Raw genomic sequence first — 19,250 nt, 5'->3', positions numbered from 1 at the left:
CATAGTCCTGCTCTTACAGAGCTTACTGTCTAGGAAGGGAGACGTAAGATCTTTCTGGAGAGCTGAGTTCCCATCGTCACTGATCTCCCTGGCACCTAGCACAGTTATCTGGAGGAGTAGTAGCTCTGTGTACTCTGAGCTTTTTGATGTTTTTCCAGACCTTTAAGACAAATGTTTTCAATCTTAACTGCTTGTCAGTTTTCAGGAGCTTTTAAAATGTGCAGATCCTTGGGCCGCACACCTCATGGTGTGCTGGTAAATGTTCAAAAACCTGTTTTCTGGGTAAGGGCTGCTTTGTAGCTTTTGCTGATTTCCCTGGTAAATACTCCTAGCATGGCCAATTTCAGGCTACCAATGTGAGTCTCATAAGATCCCTAAAAATCTAGCAATTGGCTCTAGCACACCACTGGCTTCACCTCAGAGCTAAAGAATAAAAGCCTGTAGGCATGAGGCCTGGAGATTTTTGTTATTAAAAAGGTTTTGAATGGAGCCAGAGTTAAGAACCAGTGACCTATGAAGTTTCCATATTGCATGCTTGTCGGATGTGACAGATTCAGACTCGTTGCTTTTTAAAACCAAGTAGCCTCAAGGAGTTGGATCTCTGTGATAGAAAAGACAGTCCAACAACTCTCTAATTATGGCAAGTGGGTAGGTTAAGTCACATATATTAAATAAAATGTTTAAGTGGAATAAGGATTGTAAACAAAAGGCATCCAATAACAGCTCTACACCCAGAGCTCGGGTTTTCTAGTGGGCAGTGACTGGACTGTGATACCCCTTAAACTAGCTGTTGACCAAAGACTTGGTGTTCTTCGGAAGCAGTTATTGAAGTCACATTCTAATCAAGCTGGTTTTCTCATCACTGAGGAAGTACCTCATTAACCATTCCAACTGTGTTTCATACATATTTGTATTTGAAAGGAATTCAAAGGAAACACTTGAGAAATAGTAGGTGTCTCACAGAAGTTGTCTATTGCTTGAAATCATGGGCAAGAAAGTTTATTTAGGGCTTCTTAAACCCTGTCATGAGAGCATGGTGTGGCTTTGATGTCGGTAATAAGTATTGCACTGTATTCTGGCTTCCTTATTTTACTTTAATGCATGTTATATCTCTCTAAAATATGACTAGATTGACTCTCTGTTTTGGTTCCTAATACCAGCAAGTACTATACACCTCAATTTAAGCTAGACTTTAAACCAAAGTCAAATTATATTGGGACTGCTGATTTGATGGTGTCTGACCTTCTTACAGACCAGCTTCTCAGATGTGAGTGCCCAGGTTATTCATTCTGGTCCTGGACAGTAGAGTGTGTGTGTGACCACACTTGCAGGTCCTTTCTGATCTTCAGCCTTCCAAATGGGAGGACACTTCATTATAGGCACCAGCCTATAAAAGTATCCCTATGGCCTTCAGTGCATCTTGTACTGACGTAAGAATCATCTTCTTTATTCTTTACTCTCCTGGATATCTCTATGGCCCTAGTCTTTAGAAGTTCTACTTCATTAACTATCTTTAACAGCCTTTTTCCTGTCCTGTTCATTTTGCCTACATACTTAATAGCTGGTCACCAGAACTGGTAGAGTTGATTAAAGATGGCTGCAGATTCTTTGCTATTTCTCCCACTGAGAGATAGTGTCTAATTCCCCTCCCCTTGAATCTGGGCTAGACTTCTTTAATACACCAACAGAGCATGGCAGAAGTGACACTGTGCCAGCTCTGAGCCTAGCCTTTTGGAGTTCTAAGCCCCCATGCGCAAAGACCAACCCTGAGGCCACAATGGACTTTGAGAAGGCCCAATCCATAGACGTTCTAGTTGACTTTCCAGTTGAGCCCAGCTTTCCAGTTTTCCAGGCTAAGACGTCAGACATGTGAGTAAAGCTGCCTGGACCCTGACTGATAGCCCATCTTCTAGCTAAATACCACCTGAGTAGCACTGACTGACCTTTAGCAATGCCATGTGGAGCAGAAGAATTGCCTGGCTAACTAAGCACTGCTTGAATTTCTGGCCCATGAAATCATGCAATATGATAAATTAGTAGTTTGTTATTAAGCAATGGATAACCCAAACTGCTGGTTCCATCCCCATCGTCTTTGTCTCTTGTTTCTAGGAGAGAATCTAAGCCTTCTCTTACCAGTAACCAAGTGGCAAAATGGTGCCTTTACTTCCTCCTCAAGCCTGTGTTCTTCACGTTTGCTTCTTCCAAAAGCCAGAAGCAGGGCTTTTCTGATTTCGAAGCTCACGTCCATTCTTAGGAAGACTACCAGGTTACTTTATCCTGTCTGACAGACACCTCCCAGTATTAATTTTCTCCCAGGGGCAGAAGTGACTGATGGATAATCTGAAGTCCAGTTAATGGATAATCCACAACCACTTTTTGTGATCATAGGACTGTTATCTTAGTATTCCTACCTTTATGGACTCATAACATCAATATTACTTGATAGCCTTAACCCGCAATACCCGTACCTTTGCTCCAGCAATTCACAGCTGCTCACCATTCCCTAAATGTCCAGACTCTTACTCCTCTTTCTGTTCCTTTTGCCAACCCTTCTGCCTGAAATACTCTTTCCTCCTATTTTCCATCCAACACAAACCCACTAATTCAAGCCCAGCCTGAAAATTAACTTCTGTGAAGCATATCCAAGCCCCACAGTTAGTCATTTCCTCCTCTGTTGTTTCTATAGCATTTTGAATATCCTCTGCTGTAAGCCAAATGACATATCATTATATTATGGAACTGTCTCCCCTAATACAATGTGAACTCTCCAAGGATAAGGGCAGTTTTGCTTAATTTTAATTCCTGGTGCCTAGTACCTAACACATAATAGGTAGTCAATTAGTGTTGAATGAGTGAAAGAATATATAAATGAGAGCAAGTGAATGATTCTGTCTGTTTAACCAAAGGGAAAACCTAAGCTATTACTTCCAGATCTTCGTCACAGGCTAACTCCTGAGCAACAAAAACTATTCTTTTAACCGGCTAAGGAGAAAACATAACTGGCATAGTCCTCACTAGCTGAGAATGCACAGCCAATTAGCTCCAAGTGTTCACATGGTTTTAGTTCACTGCTCTAATCACGCATTCATTCAACTCTTTATCGAGTTCCATCTGCACATAGGGCATTGTGCTAAACACAGAGTGAGATGCAAAGGGAAAATAAGACAGATTACAGTCTGATAATGGAACATAAAACAAGAACCCAGTGGTAACCCAGAAACAGATCTCGGTAGTGCCACAGGAAACATGCACAGTGACCGTCAGGTTTGGAGGGAGGCAGACAGCCTATCAGTAAAGTGATAGAAGAAATACCATGAACTACTGGCTTTTGAAACCAGCTTTGAATGCTAGGGAAGGATATAGGAGAGGGGAGAGGGGCCTTCCAGGATGATGAAACAGCACAGACAAAGGAAGTTAATAGGTGCTTTTGAAAACTGATGAATGAGTCCACTTGGATTGGAGTGTATGGAAAGTGTAAAGAATCTTGCAACAATAAAGCTTGGGAAATTATTGCTTAACACCTACCTAGCCTGGTGTTTTTCAAGGCTGGCAGCACTTCCAGCCTACTTCTCAGCAAATATGACTTGGATGCGTATGTTTTTTCCAAACATCTTTTACTTAGTTACCTACTTTTATGCTCAGGTATTAAGTAGATTAATAAGAATACATTAATTTTTCAATTCATACTTAATGGTTCCCAAATACCCTAAAATTATGTATTTTATTTTTTAATTGAAGTATAGTTGATTTACAATATTATATTAGTTTCAGGTGTACCACATTAGTGATTCAATATTTTTATAGATTATACTTCATTTAAAGTTATTACAAAATAATGGCTATATTTCCCTGTGCTGTATAATATATCCTTTTTACTTATTATACATAGTAGTTTGTATCTCTCAATCCCATACCCCTATCTTACCCACCCCCTTCCCCCACCTCCACTGGTAACCATCAGTTTGTTCTCTATATCTATGAGTGTGTTTCTGTTTTGTAACAAACATTTGTTTATTTTATTTTTTAGATTCCACATATAAGTGATAACATAGAACATTTGTCTTTCTGTAACTTATTTCACTGAGCATAATACCCTCTAGGGTCATCCATGTTGTTGCAAATGGCAGAATTTCATTCTTTTTTATGGCTGAGTAATATTCCATTATATATATGTATGTATGTATATATATGCCACATCTTCTTTATCCATTCATCTGTTGATGGACACTTAGGTTGCTTCCATATCTTGGCTATTGTAAATAATGCTGCTATGAACATTGGGATGCATGTGTCTTTTTGAGTCAGTGTTTTCTGAATATCCTAAAATTAAATGCACATTCAGAATCTCACACCATATTGTTTATAGGTCAAATTTTTCTTAAGAACATCAAGAAGAAATTATATTCTTTAAATAAAAACTACGTAACAATAGGACTCTGGAATATTTTTTAAAAGTCAACAAACATGTATTTAATCATTTAATTAGTTTTCCTTATACATCAGAAATTATTCTATTTACTAAGAAGAAACTAATGTTTATCTCTACACTTTTCTCCTTGTGATTTCTAATGTTCTGAGCATGTTGATTACTTGCATTTCTTTTTTCTTTTTTTTTTTTTTTTAACTAACAATATGTGAAGTTACTTGACAAGGTAGGTGGTTATATATGGCCTGGTGTATGCACTTGTTACAATAGAATGGTAAGCATTCTCCCTTTAGCTACCATTTAAATGCCATTATTCAAGATAACTGTATTATCTGGTAATTAATCTTGCTGAATAAACAATGTTGTATCTTTGCGTTTTGGGCAGTGACTTCCATTGAAATAAGCATAATCAACACTTTTTTCATTAAAAAAAGAAATCCACTTTACCTTAGGCCTACAATGCCTTGACATACTGAGTTTTTTTTGTTTTTGTTTTTGTTTTTTAAGTCTCTTTTTCCAAGTAAGATGAAAGGGGAGCAAATCATTCATTGGCCTGACTATTGTAATGTTAATCTAAGAAAGAAAGAAAAAAGTCATTTGGGGTATTAAGTAGATTATAAATGTGCTTGTGTTAGAAACACTTCTCTGACTTGCTTTTTTTGTGTGCCAAAGGAATTTCCACTCCTTTGGCACTATTTTAAAGTGTAGAAGTCATAGAAGAAAGGTGACAAAGGATATTACTTTATTATAAGCCATGAGAAAAGTTATGCTTTTTTCTGCAGTTCCCTTCCTAACCACTGTCCCGGGGTATAGGTACCAAATGCAGATTCTTAGTTAAGAGGCAGCTGGTTATAGCAGAAATGTAGACCTGAGTTCAAATCGTGACTCCACGTGGCATTTATTGGCATTGTGACCTTTAGCAAGCTGCACAGGGTTGTAGTGCACGTTAAATAAAATAACATATAAAGTACCTGGCCCATAGTAGTGTTGAATAGATGTTAGTTCACCTCTGTAGATGTAACTGTTTTTAGCTGTTTGTGGCCTCTAAGGAAACATCAAGGGTATTTTTGCTTTTTATTTCTCATCGCAATTCTCATAGGTAAAAAAATCTACCAAAAAAGCTGAAAATAATTTGAATTATCCCTTTTGGTCAGCTCATTTTATGTATGAGGCAAAGGATATTAAGTTAGTAATAGCCCATAAACATCTAAAAGGGTACTCAACCTTAGTAGCAGTCAAGGCACAGCAAATTAAGACCATGGTGAGATACATACAACACTAGATTGGCAAAAAAGAAAAAGAAAACATCTGATGATTTTAAGTGTTGGCTAGGATTTAGAACAACTGAAACTCTCACTCCTTCCTGGTGAGAGTATAGATAGGCACAACTACTTTAGGAAATAATTTGGCACTACCTGGTAAACTTGTACCTTTAGTTATTCTGTGACTCTGCATTTCTACTCCTAGGTGTACGTATATCCCATTGACACTCTTGTGCATGTAGACCAAAAGACATTGCAAGGAAGTTATAGCAGCATGGTTGATGTCACCAAAAACTGGAACAGTCCAATCTATCTGAGTAGAATGGATAAACTTTGATATATTCCTATAATGCAGTCTTTTACCCCAGCAAAAAAATGAATGAACTGTAGCTATAGGTAATAAGTGGATGAATCTTATTAACATAATATTTAGTTTTTATTTATTTATTTATTTATTTATTTATGGCTGTGTTGGGTCTTCGTTTCTGTGCGAGGGCTTCCTCCAATTGTGGCAAGCGAGGGCCACTCTTCATCGCGGTGCGCGGGCCTCTCACTATCGCGGCCTCTCTTGTTGCGGAGCACAGGCTCCAGACGCGCAGGCTCAGTAATTGTGGCTCACGGGCCCAGCCGCTCCGCGGCATGTGGGATCTTCCCAGACCAGGGCTCGAACCCGTGTCCCCTGCATTGGCAGGCAGATTCTCAACCACTGCGCCACCAGGGAAGCCCAATATTTAGTTTTTAAAAAAAAATATTGGTGTAAAAATAAAATACAGTGTGTGTGTGTGAAAAAAAATTTAAAAATAAAAAAATAATAAACATATTGGGAAGACTGCATAAGTGTAATACAATTTTTAAAGCCCCCAGACAATCAAAACTAAATAATATATTGTTTAACAATATAGACATCATGGAATTTTTTTAATAGTGGAATAAAAAATAATGCAAAGAACCAATATGTAAATTAAAATGAAATTCTAAAAAATATTCAAATAATACAAAATAAGGCAGAAAAGGAGAAACAGAGGTATAAAGGTATAGGGGACAAACAGAAAATAAATAGATTTGGTTCTACCATGTTACTAACTATATCAGTAATTACATTAAATGTTAATGGAGACAAAGTGAGAGAGTGGCATGGACATATATACACTACCAAACGTAAAATAGATAGCTAGTGGGAAGCAGCCGCATAGCACAGGGAGATCAGCTCGGTGCTTTGTGACCACCTAGAGGGGTGGGATAGGGAGGGTGGGAGGGAGGGAGATGCAAGAGGGGAGAGATATGGGAACATATGTATATGTATAACTGATTCACTTTGTTATAAAGCAGAAACTAACACACCATTGTAAAGCAATTATACTCCAATAAAGATGTTTAAAAAAAATGTTAATGGACTAACCACTACAATTAAAAGGCAAAGATTGTCACAATGGGTAAAATAAAGCAAGATCCAACTACATTCTGTCTATAAAAGACATTCTGTAAATTATAAAGAGATTGAAAAATATACCTTGCAAACAAGTGAGCATAAGTCTGGAGTAGCTATGTTAATATTAGATAAAGTAGATTTCAACATAAAATGTCTTACTAGAAGATAAAGGTATCCTGAAAAATAAGAATCAAGTTAAAGGATTTATATTTCCTTCAAAACTTACTATGAGCTATAGTAATAAAGATATAGTACTGGCATAAAGAATGACAAGTAGATCAATAGAACAGAATAAAGAACCCAGAAGTAGACCTCACTTACACTGTCATTTGATTTTTTACAAGGAGCCAAGTTATCCAATGGAGAAAGGAAAGTCTTTTCAATAAATGTGCTTGAAAACTCAAAATCGATAGGGGAAAAAAAAAGAGCCTCCACCCCATCTCACACCACATACAAATATTTATTCAGGATAGATCATAGACCTTATATATAAAACCATAAAGGTTTTAATAAGAAAATATTATAGAGTATCTTTGTGACTAAAGGGTAGGCAAAGGTTTCTGAAGACATAGAAAACAGTAACTATAGGAGAAAAAAATTTCCAGACTTCAATTACAACTCTCACACATTGTTGATAAGCGTGTAAAGTGGTATAAGCACTTTGGAAGCCCTGGTAATTTTCTCTAAAATTACACATGCATGTGTTCCATGACCTAAAAAAAACCAAAAGCACATGTCCACCAAAAAAATGGCAAAGAATGCTCATGTAAAAGTTTTATTCATAATAGACAAAAACTCAAACATCCTGGGTATATATATCAATAGGAGATGAATAAACAAACTGTGGTATATTCATACAATGGAATCCTCAGGGATAAAAAGGAATGAACTCCTTTTACATGCAATAACATAGATGAATCTCAAAAACATTATGCTGAGTGAAAGAAGCCACACACAAAAGAGTACATACTATATGATTCTATTTATGTGAACAGGGAAACCATTTAAATGGAGTCATATGCTATATACTAATTTTTGATGGAAAAGAATTGTGGTGGAAGAAAAGTAAGAACAGTGGCTGCCTCTAGGTTGTGGGTGGTGCCAGGTGTTAAATGAGAGAAATTTCTGAGCTGATAGAAATGTTGCATTTCTTGATAAAAGTTTGAGTTACACAGATACATACATTTGTCAAAACTCATTGAATGGTGCACTTAAGATTTGTGCATTTAATTCATTGTATATACATTTTACCTTAAAAGAAAAAAAAGAACTGTAATACCGAATTCTAATTATGTGCATTTAAGGGCAAGTACACTGTAAACTACTTTGAAATGCAACAGAAGAATAAGATGGATTGATCAGTGAGGCAGAAAGATGAATAGAGAAGTGATAACGCAAATATAAAAAATATTACTGGTAGAATCCAGACGGTGGATACACAGGTTCACTATAAGATGTTTCAACTTTTCTGTATGTATGAAATTTTTTATAGTAGAATGAAAGCAAGAAAATTATAAACTTAAAATTCAAGATAGTGGGACTTCCCTGGTGGTCCAGTGGTTAAGACTCTGCGCTCCCAATGCAGGGGGCCCGGGTTCAATCCCTGGTCAGGGAACTAGATCCCGCATGCCACAACTAAAGATCCTGCATGCCGCAACATAAGATCCCGCATGGGGCAACGAAGATCCCACGTGCAGCAACTAAGACCCGGTGCAGCCAAATAAATAAATAAATAAATATTTTTTTAAAAATTCAAGATAGTACTCACATCTTGGGAGAAGGATAAGAATGGGAGATAGGAAATAAGCACACAGGTAAATGCAAAGGTATTGGTACTATTCTAGCTTTTAAGTAGAATGTTGTTCACAGGTATTCATTTTATTATTGTGCCTCATAATTTACATATATTTTAAATATATCTATTGTCGTATAATTTTTCATACAATTAAAAAATGAGAAGAATACATCAGAAGTAGAGATCTATTAACCACTGATAACAATAATGAAGCATTATTTGTTAAATGAGATTCCAGGAAATCATTTCTATTTATTACAGTTCCCTTGGGCTCCAAAATCTAACATTTATCTTTGCTTATGAGTCTTCTCATTTTCATTCTTGCAAACTTTCCAGGTTCTGACTATTGACTCTAGAGACGATCGGTTCTTTTCATTTTAGCACCATTCTTTTCACTTCCTAAAGGGCATACTTCTGAACCTAAAACTTCCCCTGTCGGCAGAGTGTAATATACCATGACAGCTCCCCTGTCCTCCCTCTGAGGGTAGGATCTTTGCTGTCTTCTTCCCTTTGTGCAAGATAATGGGCATACCTGAAATCAATAATGAAAATAAAATGGGAATAAAAGTTATAGAGCTGGCCGTGGCTGCCCAGGAATGGAGGTAGAATGATGTAGAGGTGAATGGGGATGGTTCCATAAACTCAAAAAAGTAGGTGACTTATCGGCAGACAGTACACGTATTGTTTGAGATTGTTTTTCTCCTCCTATTTTTGTGTTTGCCAAATAGGGCAAAAGTGACCAGAGTGCAAATATAAAATGTCAGAGAACAAACTTAAAGAAAAAGTTAGCACCTCAACATCATTAATTCTCTCATCTTTTCTCACTTTTCCTTCATGTTGCTATTCGTGTCTCCATGAAGATCTGTATAGTATCTTAACATATAATAATTCCTAACCTAGGTTAGGGAGGGGTGAATGATATGCTTTTTCAATGTGTTGGGAGACAGTATTTTATCAGTTTTAATTCTAGCTTTACTACATGAGTTTCCTTTAGCAACTTAACTTCTTTCCTTTCTGTGAATTTCAGTTTCTGTAAAATATTCACATTTCATTGAGCCTAAATTGCCATAAGTATAACACCCTCAGTTATTTTATGTGCCACTAAAAAAAAAATAAATATTGCAATTAAACTATGATTCAGTGCTTTTTAGTCACATTGATTGTAAATTTATCCCAATTTATGTGTATGTGTCAGAATCAGTGAAACTAGGGTACCGTCAACCTTCTGAGTTTATAAGGAATAAGTTGGACAATGTACTTAAAGTGTTGAGCAAGGCACCTGGCATGTTATAAATACTCAATAAGTAGTAGCCATTAAGGTGATGGTGATGTGATCATGAGCACTTTGCAAAATGGTGTTCATTGTTTAGATTGTTCTTTGGGGATCAGAATCATTAATAGATCATCTTGATGAGATTTGTTGGTGAAAGTCAGAATACCCACTCATTTTAATTTTAAGTAACATAACAGTAACCTAGCATCTTCATTTGGTTTTCAGAGGTAATTCTTTTAATTATGAGCACTTTGTTATTAAAAAAAATTTGTAGACTATTGTGAAAGTTTCCTCCAGGAATAAATTATGTTGATATGTATCAACTCCCTGGGTTGGTTGAAGTCACTTTTTATGGAGAGAATTTAGTTTAAGTACACAGCATCAATGAGATATTCCTACATGTAAAGCTTAGTAAAATTACATTGTTGGTATTATGAGACCTCAGGTTTTAAATTATTTTTTTTCTCATTTTCCTGTCTATACAGGAGGCAGACAGTGGGGAGGAGGAATGCCGATCACAGCCCAGGAGGTATGTTTGTTCATTACATCCTATAGTATTTCTGTAGTTAGTGTGTTTTCTCTAATTCTTTTTCAGTCTTGTCAGATTAGTTTATCCTCGTTTTCCAAGATGCTTAGTTGGTCTCTCAAAATGGAATTACTTTAAGAATCCAGTTACTGGGCTTCCCTGGTGGCGCAGTGGTTGAGAATCTGCCTGCCAATGCAGGGGACACGGGTTCGAGCCCTGGTCTGGGAAGATTCCATATGCCGTGGAGCAGCTGGGCCCGTGAGCCACAAGTACTGAGCCTGCGCGTCTGGAGCCTGTGCTCCGCAACAAGAGAGGCCACGATAGTGAGAGGCCCGCGCACCGCGATGAAGAGTGGCCCCCGCTTGCCGCAACTAGAGAAAGCCCTCGCACAGAAACGAAGACCCAACACAGCCATAAATAAATAAATAAATAAATAAATACTTTAAAAAAAAAAGAATCCAGTTACTGGGACTTCCCTGGTGGCACAGTGGTTGAGAATCTGCCTGCCAATGCAGGGGACATGGGTTTGAGCCCTGGTCCGGGAAGATCCCACATGCCATGGAGCAACTAAGCCCATGCACCACAACTACTGAGCCTGCGCTCTAGAGCCTGTGAGCCGCGTGCTGCAACTACTGAAGCCCACGTGCCTAGAGCCGGTGCTCTGCAGCAAGAGAATGCACCACAATGAGAAGCCCGTGCACTGCAACAAGGAGTAGCCCCCGCTCACCACAACTAGAGAAAGCCCATGCCCAGCAACGAAGACCCAACGCAGCCAAAAAAAAAAAAAAAAATTAAGAATCCAGTTACTGACTCAGAAAGATTTTAAATGGTAGACTGCATTATGTTGTGCACCTGAAACTAAGATAATGTTGTACGTCAGTTATACCTCAATAAATAAAGTAACTAATTACTTTAATTAAGTGGTAGATTTCTCTTTTTTTAATGCAGAAAGGCCAGTATTGGCCCAGCTTTAGACCCAAGTCTCTAGAACTGTCTTGGGTAATAAAAAAGCAAATTTTCCTTACCTTTTAGGAAAATGTCAACTAAGGAACATTTCAGCCTTCGGTTTTATACTTATTTTTGTCATTCATTTTGATAGGTTTTGGCAATTTTTACAGATTGGTTAATATTTCACTTCCTCAATACAAAGAATATACTAAGTAACTTACCCAATCTTTTAAAATACAATGAAATTTTTTTTTTCCCTCTCATGGAATAGTGGGCATGTTATAAGGATACCAATACCTGCTGCCATTAAAAGAAAAAAATTATGAGAGACATCTAGGACATATATAATAACATTTCTGTTATCTTCTTTAAAATTTTTTATGGTAGTATTAAAGATTCAATAGTTCAGAATTCACTGAAATCCTTAAAACTTTGAAAGTCTATAATAACAATGTCAATGTTGTATGCAACAAACTATATTATATGGTATTTTAATTTCTCAAGATTGCATGGAATTCAACTTTCCTGTTATAAACGTTATTATACTGTGACACAATAGGGTACATCTTTTGTAAGAAATAAGTGCCTTTTAAAAATATTTGTTTAAATGTCTGTGAAATAAAATGTTTTTTTTAACCAACTCCCTCCCACAAGAAATAGTCCTGGTAAGTTCTAGATGGTCATTTAAATGCTACCAAATTTGTGTCCTCTGAACTCAATCACAAGAGCTATTCTAGATGATACTGAGAACGGATACAATAAACGTGTTCATTGTAGAGAAGCTGGCTAAAGGGCGTGCTTCCTTAATGATAAATTATCGTGTATTTGTTGATGTATATATACCTCACTTGTGTAAACCACAACTTAATATAAAAATAGTTCCTTTTCATCAGTAACTGAGGTTATTGGCAATATTTTTCCTGCCTTATCACAAAAATTTAGGCTTAAAGCTTAATTTCTCACTGTCTCTTAGGGAAGATCTGACAGTGAAGTGTCATTCTTTTGCATAGGACTAAGGGACAGAAACCTAGAAGAAATTTTAGCTCATTGTTTACCAGAGACATCATAACTTTATTCCCATCAGAATGAAAAAGGATTCCAAAGGATTCTTAAATTTTCTATTGTGCCAGATTTAAAGATCTCTGGGTTAATTTCTTTATGCATCTACTGGGATAATTGTCCCCCAAAATTACATAATGATGAGGCAATGCAAGTCTATTTTCTTATTCACAGCACTGAATTGTCAAGCCATTAAGAACCATAAAAACAGTATATCATTGAAACTAATACCAATTCCAGGTAATAAAAAAAGATGTTGCATTAATCTCTTATTTTAACCAAATATCATTTATTGGGAAAGTCATAAGTTAAAAGTAATCTTTTAGTATAATTAGCTCAAACTATGCTGCCTTTAAAAACCAACGTTCACAGGCAAAAACAATAACAAAAATAGATAAATTAGACTGCATCAAAATGTAAAACTTCTGTGCATCAAAGAACACAACAAAAGAGTGAAAAGGCAACCCACAGAATGGGAGAAGATATTTGCAAATCATGTAGCTAATAAGGGATTAATATCCAGAGTATAAAAAGAACTCTTTTACAACTCAGCAAGAAAAAAACAAACAACCTGTCTTAGTCAGCTTGGGCTCCTATAACAAAATACCATAGATTGAGTGGCTTAAGTTTCAGACGTTTGTTTCTCACGGGTCTGGAGGCTAGTAGTCCAAGATCAACGTGCTGGCAGATTTGCTTCCTGATGAGAACCCTCTTCCTGGCTTGTAGACAGCTGCTTTCTTGCTGAGTCCTCACATGGCTGTAAGAGAGAGGGTGCTCCGCTCGCTTCCTCTTCTTGAATGTACACCAATCCTATCATGTTGGCCACACCCTCATGTCATCATCTAACCCTAATTTCCTCCCAAAGGCTCCCATCTCCAAATATCATCACATTGGAGGTTGGCTTCAGCATACAGATTTGGGGGGCACATAAACATTTAGTCCATAACATTCCACCCATGCCCCCCAAAATTCATCTCCTTCTCACATACAAAATATATTCATCACATCCCAACAGCCCCAAAGGTCTTAAACTCATTCTAGCATCGACTCTAAAGTCCAAAGTCTTACCTAAATATCATCTAAATAAGATATGGGTGAGACTTGAGGCAAAATTCCTCTCCAGCTATGAACCTGTGGAATCAGATTAATTATACACTTTAAAATACAATGGTAGGACAGGCATAGGCTAGACATTCCCATTCCAAAAGGGAGAAATAGAAAGGAAAGAAAAGATGACAGGGCCCAAGTAAGTCCAAAACTTAGTGAGACAAATCCCATTAGATCTTAAGGCTCAAGAATAATCCTCTTTGGTTTGATACTGTGCCTTCTAAACCCAGTGGGGAAGTAGTCCTGCCTTCAGGACTCACTGGAGTAGTGGTGTCATTTCCAGGGATCACCTGAGCAGCCCTGCACTTCTGGCTCCCTTGGAGTACCACCCATGCAGTGTTCTGCAAGGGCCCACCTACCTGGCACCTTTGAAACAGACGTGGAGGCAGCCTTGCCTGTCAGCCCTCGCACTCTCGGCGTGTGGTGGGAGTAGCAGCCTTGACGATCTCTGAATCTTTTTGGGGTACTCTTCCCTTTTCTTGGAGAATGTTCATGTTCACAGCCTCCCTTCATTCTGTCTCATTTTCTGTTTCTGATCTTCATTGAGATTCCATGGGATGTTACAATGATGGAAGAATTGGCTGCTCTTTACAAAAAAAAAGAGTAATCTAGTAACAAGCACGCTAAAATTAAGAATTCAAAGAGGTAATGAATTGAGTGTGAATATTGCTAGAAACCAAAATTAGTAAGTTAGAAACTAAACTTCACAGAATTAAAAAGTGAAAATTAAAACATGTTTTAACCATTGTGTTAGCAAAGATTTAGATTATTAGTATCCAAAAAAATAGCATTTTCTGCCTTATAAATTGGTACAACCTTTTTAGAGTGTAAGTTAGCAGTATCAATTAAAATTCAAAATATTCTGGATTTGGACCCAGAACTTCCACTTTTAGAAGTTAATCCAGAACAAAGAGATGGACCCAAGAGTATTTGTTGCAACATTTTTTCTAAACTTGGAAACATCCCAAATGTTGATTAATAAAGAAATAACTAACCAATATTTCTATTGTGTATAGTACTCAAAATGTTTAATAAATGTTAATGTGTGGGAAAAAATTAGAAATTACCATATGATCCAGCAATTCCCTTTCTGAGTATATACTCAAAATAACTAAAAACAGGGTCTTGAGAAATTTGTGCACCCATGTTCATAGCAACATTATTAGCCAAAGGGTAGAAGCAACCCAAGTATCCATAGACAGATAAATGGGTAAAGAAAATGTAATATATACGTATAATGGAATATTATTCAGGCTTAAAAAAGTAGGAAATCCTGCAATTTATGATGAACCTTGAGGACATTATGCCAAGTGAAAAAAGGCAGTCCCAGAAGGATACATATTGTATGATTCCACTTATATGAGGTACCTACTGTAGTCGAATTCTCAGAGATGGGAAGTAGAATGTTGGTTGCCAGGGGATAGGGGAGGATGGATAGGGAGTTATTTAATGGGTACAGAATTTCATTTTTGGAAGAGAAAAAAGTTCTAGAGATGGATGGTAGTGGTAGTTGAACAACGAACAACAGTGTGAATTACTTCATGCCTTGTACACTTAAAAATAGTTATTTAAGGGGGCAAATTTTATGTTATATGTATTTTACTATAATTAAAAAACAAATGATCTACTCGTGTCACACCAGCTCCTTTTTATGATATCTAACTCTGGCGCTGCTTTGTCGTTCCCAGGAGATAAGCATAAAAAAATAATAATTGTAGAGCTAAAAATCAGGTTGTGTATTATTACCTTTTTGATAAAAATATAAATGGATGAAATTCAGTTCCAGTCTTGTCCTTTTTTTTTCTTTATAAATTTATTTATTTATTTTTGGCTGTGTTGGGTCTTAGTTGCTGCGCACAGGCTTTCTCTAGTTGTAGCGAGTGGGGGCTACTCTTCGTTGCGGTGCGCGGGCTTCTCATTGCGGTGGCTTCTCTTGTTGCAGAGTATGGGCTCTAGGCGTGTGGGCTTCAGTAGTTGTGGCACGTGCCCTCAGTAGTTGTGGCTCACGGGCTCTAGAGCACAGGCTCAGTAGTTGTGGCTCACAGGCTTAGTTGCTCCGTGGCATGTGGGATCTTCCTGGACCAGGGCTTGAACCCATGTCCCCTGCATTGGCAGGCGGATTCTTAACCACTGTGCCACCAGGGAAGTCCCTCTAGCCTTTTCTTTTGCATATTTATGAACTGATAGCTTTTCGTCTTCTTGTGTCATAACCCACTTTGCTGACTTGGGAACAGCCAGGAAGGTAACTATAAAACGAAACCATATAACACACCAATATTCAACCATTTTGATTTATAAATGGCTATCTCATATGAGTCAACCTAATAAAATTGCAAGATAATAAATAAAAGTGAGCAAAAGAAAGATGCCATTGAAATAAATCTTGAAATCCCAAGACATCTTTTTTAAGGTGACTAGTTGTGGAAGGAAACAAAGTACCTTAGATCTAAACTTGGAAAATATTTTAATTATAGTAGAATTCTCCCATTTCTGTATATATCTACTCTAAGCTAAGAATTGTATAAAGTAAAGAGAAAAGGAATAACCTTTAGGAAATTGTCTTTTGGGTCAGCAATTTATAGTATTGTACAATAATATAGTTTCAAACATCTCAAAGAAATCCCACCCACCCCCCGTACTACTTTTTTTTAGGCAAATGAATGTTTAAGCCACTCAGGACGGTTTTTATGTTTTCTCCCCTCAACTCAAGCAACATGTATAATATTTGTTACTATTTTTAGTTACTCTGAATGTGTAGTTATTTTGCATGTTTAGCCCTAAACCTCTCCTGTTTTTAAACGTAATTTCTTCCTCTTCAGTTTTTCTTAGACATAAAGAATTCCTTACCATCTACTGAAAAAGTTCTGCACCTTTGAAAACGTGTTATTTTCTCTTAAGTACTTCAAACCTAACAATGAAAGTTTTGTTGCAGGTGGGGAAGAGAGAGAGCAAGCAGTGTGGGCCAGAGGAGTATCAGAAAATATCCTGGGAAGAGTTGGGTCTTGAACGAATGGGATTAGATAGGAGAACAGAAGAAGAGCATTCCAAATATAGGAGGATGGGGAGAGTGGGAGGATATCCCCAGAAGTCTGGAAGTAGGTGCTAATGTGTTCCAGGGACAATAAGAAGACAATTGTCTATATCTTAAGAGCAGAGGAGTTTTGATTTGATAGATCTTTGTCTAGAAGAATGGCATGAATGCCAGAAAAGAGTCTGCCAGTGTTATGCAGTATGAGAGGAGGCAGGAAAATGACTCAGGAAGCTGTTGCAGGCAAATGGCTAGAGGTGGGCAATCACTTCCAACTGACAGCAGCATAAGGACAGGAACTGTGTCTTTTATCTCAGTATCCACAGCAATTAGCCTGTAGTTACCACTCAGTAAATGCTTGTTGAATGAATGAATGAATGAAAGAGAATAGAATATTGGTTGATATCTTTACTAGAAATGATATAGTTGAAAAAGAGAACTTCTGTGAACACATATAAAGAGTTCACCTTTGAACATGTGAGGCAACAGGGCAGTAGTCAAGTGGAAACAGCTTGAAGACGGCTGAAAGAAAACATGGAATCAGGGCATGTCTTTGTGTAAGTTATAATTTCACAATGGTACAGTGTTACTAATGCATTCATTTTGTGTCCAACTCTTTCTTCCAGATCTCTATTTGGTACCTTGTGAAGTTCTCTTTCTCTTGCATTTGCTCTGTTTATTTTTTTAGTTTTGAGATATGACTTCATTTAATTTCAGCCTATTTAGTGAAATAATTTTTGTATGGATTTAAATATCATAATGACAGTAAATACTACATTGCCCATCTTTAGGCTGTGGAAGGAAAACAGATGTACTTCTACCTGAGTATATGTTTTAGTTAAAGAATTTGTTAACCTAGAGAATAAGAGTATTCTACTTAAAATAAAAAAAAAAGTGGTAAAGAGGAAATGTCTGCTGTAAAAATGAACTGATAATTTATCCTCATATGTATATTTTTTAATTTTGAAGGAGTCTCATAGAAAAATTGTTGATACAGTACAAGGAACTTTTTTTTCTGAGCCATTTGATAGTAAGATGCCCCCCTCACCTCACTTTTCTATTTTAAGAAACAGAATGATGATATTAATATTTCATGGAGAAGGCTTTTATTGAACTTATAGCAGAATATGTGTGTATATGTGATTGATTGATTTACAAAAGTAGAGCTTTCCATGTATTTAAAAACCATCTCTAACTGATGATAGTGAAGCTCCTCATCTTTTGCTTTTGGCCCTCCTGAAGTCTGAATCTCCACCTCCCACCATATGGGTTACTATTCTGATCCAGAGAACTTTCAGCTGTTTATAAATATTTTGATGTGGCCACCAGGGGATGTAGTGAGCTATCCTCTCATCTTCTTGAGTTCTGCCACTGTATGGAGTAGCCCCTTTAAATTGGTAAGTGCACACTTTGAAAGGTTCTTTTCCTAGCCACTCAACAAGAGTAAGAATTTTCACTTCCCTGAAGTACTCTGTGTTTCTGAAGAATGTATTCACAGATTCTCTTTTATATTTATCTGACATGTTCTGCTTCTGGTAGCTACGATAGGCATTTCTCTTAAATCTGACTTGAAAAGCAAACTAATTATTGCAGCCATAATGAAATTAGGTATATCTTTTAAAGCTAGGTAAATAATTTTACTTGGTTTTTTTCTTTTAATAATTTTGCTTTTTCCCCCCCAGATGTTATTCTTCAGGGTATTAAAAAAAAAAAAAAAAAGAGAAAACAATTTCCCCTCAATTCTTGACTTTGCCAAAGTAAGTTTTTGAAAAGTTGTTTTCTTATAGTATAAAACTCCAGAGACTAATAAAGTGTCAAATACCTATTACTGCTGGGAAAGGATTCTGGGAAGATAGTGGAGTAGGAAGCACCAGGAATCTGGCTCTCCACCTCGACAACAAATTGCACTGGCAGAATCTGTCTGACGTAACTATTTTGGAACTCTGGAGTCTGTTGAAGGCCTGCAACTACTAGGGGAAGAACTGGAGGGTAAATTGTGGTCAATTTCAGCTTTTAGCTCTTAGGAGCTATCCATCCCTCCCCCTCAGCCACATGGTAGGCAGCTGTGCACATGTTCCTGGTGTAGCTTGCACACGGCTCATATAAGATGGGGTGGGCAAAAAAGACCCTGTCCTCCAGATATCAGGGATCTGTGATCTGATAACTGAGTGCCACTTATGATCATAGAGGTGCAGACAAAGGGGCAGGCAGCCAGTGTTGCTGCATCTCCCCCCTTTGTTGCAAGCCCCTCTCCCTCATGCTGAAGTGACATCCAGGGATTTAAAGGGCTAGCACCCTTTTTTTCTCCCCCTTCACTTTTTGCCTTTCCACCTTTTGGGAGTCAGACATTAAAGAGAGGACTTCAAAAACAGCTCATATAGGGGGAAAATTAGAATG

The 19,250-nt window shown here is 37.2% G+C and overlaps 1 protein-coding gene and 1 long non-coding RNA gene across 9 annotated transcripts in view; both read left to right on the top strand.

Annotated features, from left to right (window-relative positions):
• The window catches only part of SSH2 (slingshot protein phosphatase 2), a 242,145-nt gene that overhangs the window by 89,931 nt on the left and 132,964 nt on the right, over window positions 1–19,250 (top strand). For all 8 annotated transcript variants that reach the window (XM_082443406.1, XM_082443410.1, XM_082443407.1 and 5 more), the window contains one exon: window positions 10,671–10,714. In XM_082443406.1, the coding sequence (XP_082299532.1) occupies window positions 10,671–10,714 (44 nt within the window). The remainder of the gene's footprint in view (window positions 1–10,670; window positions 10,715–19,250) is intronic.
• Window positions 1,091–7,074, top strand: LOC309651173. Its single transcript, XR_014257959.1, has 2 exons — window positions 1,091–6,120; window positions 6,424–7,074. It is a non-coding gene; the product is annotated as an uncharacterized lncRNA (long non-coding RNA).

This window comes from Balaenoptera physalus, assembly GCF_965194825.1.
Source record: "Balaenoptera physalus genome assembly, chromosome: 20".
Taxonomy (NCBI): domain Eukaryota; kingdom Metazoa; phylum Chordata; class Mammalia; order Artiodactyla; family Balaenopteridae; genus Balaenoptera; species Balaenoptera physalus.
Note: the sequence above shows the minus strand (reverse complement) of the source record. Positions and strands in the feature narration are given on the sequence as shown.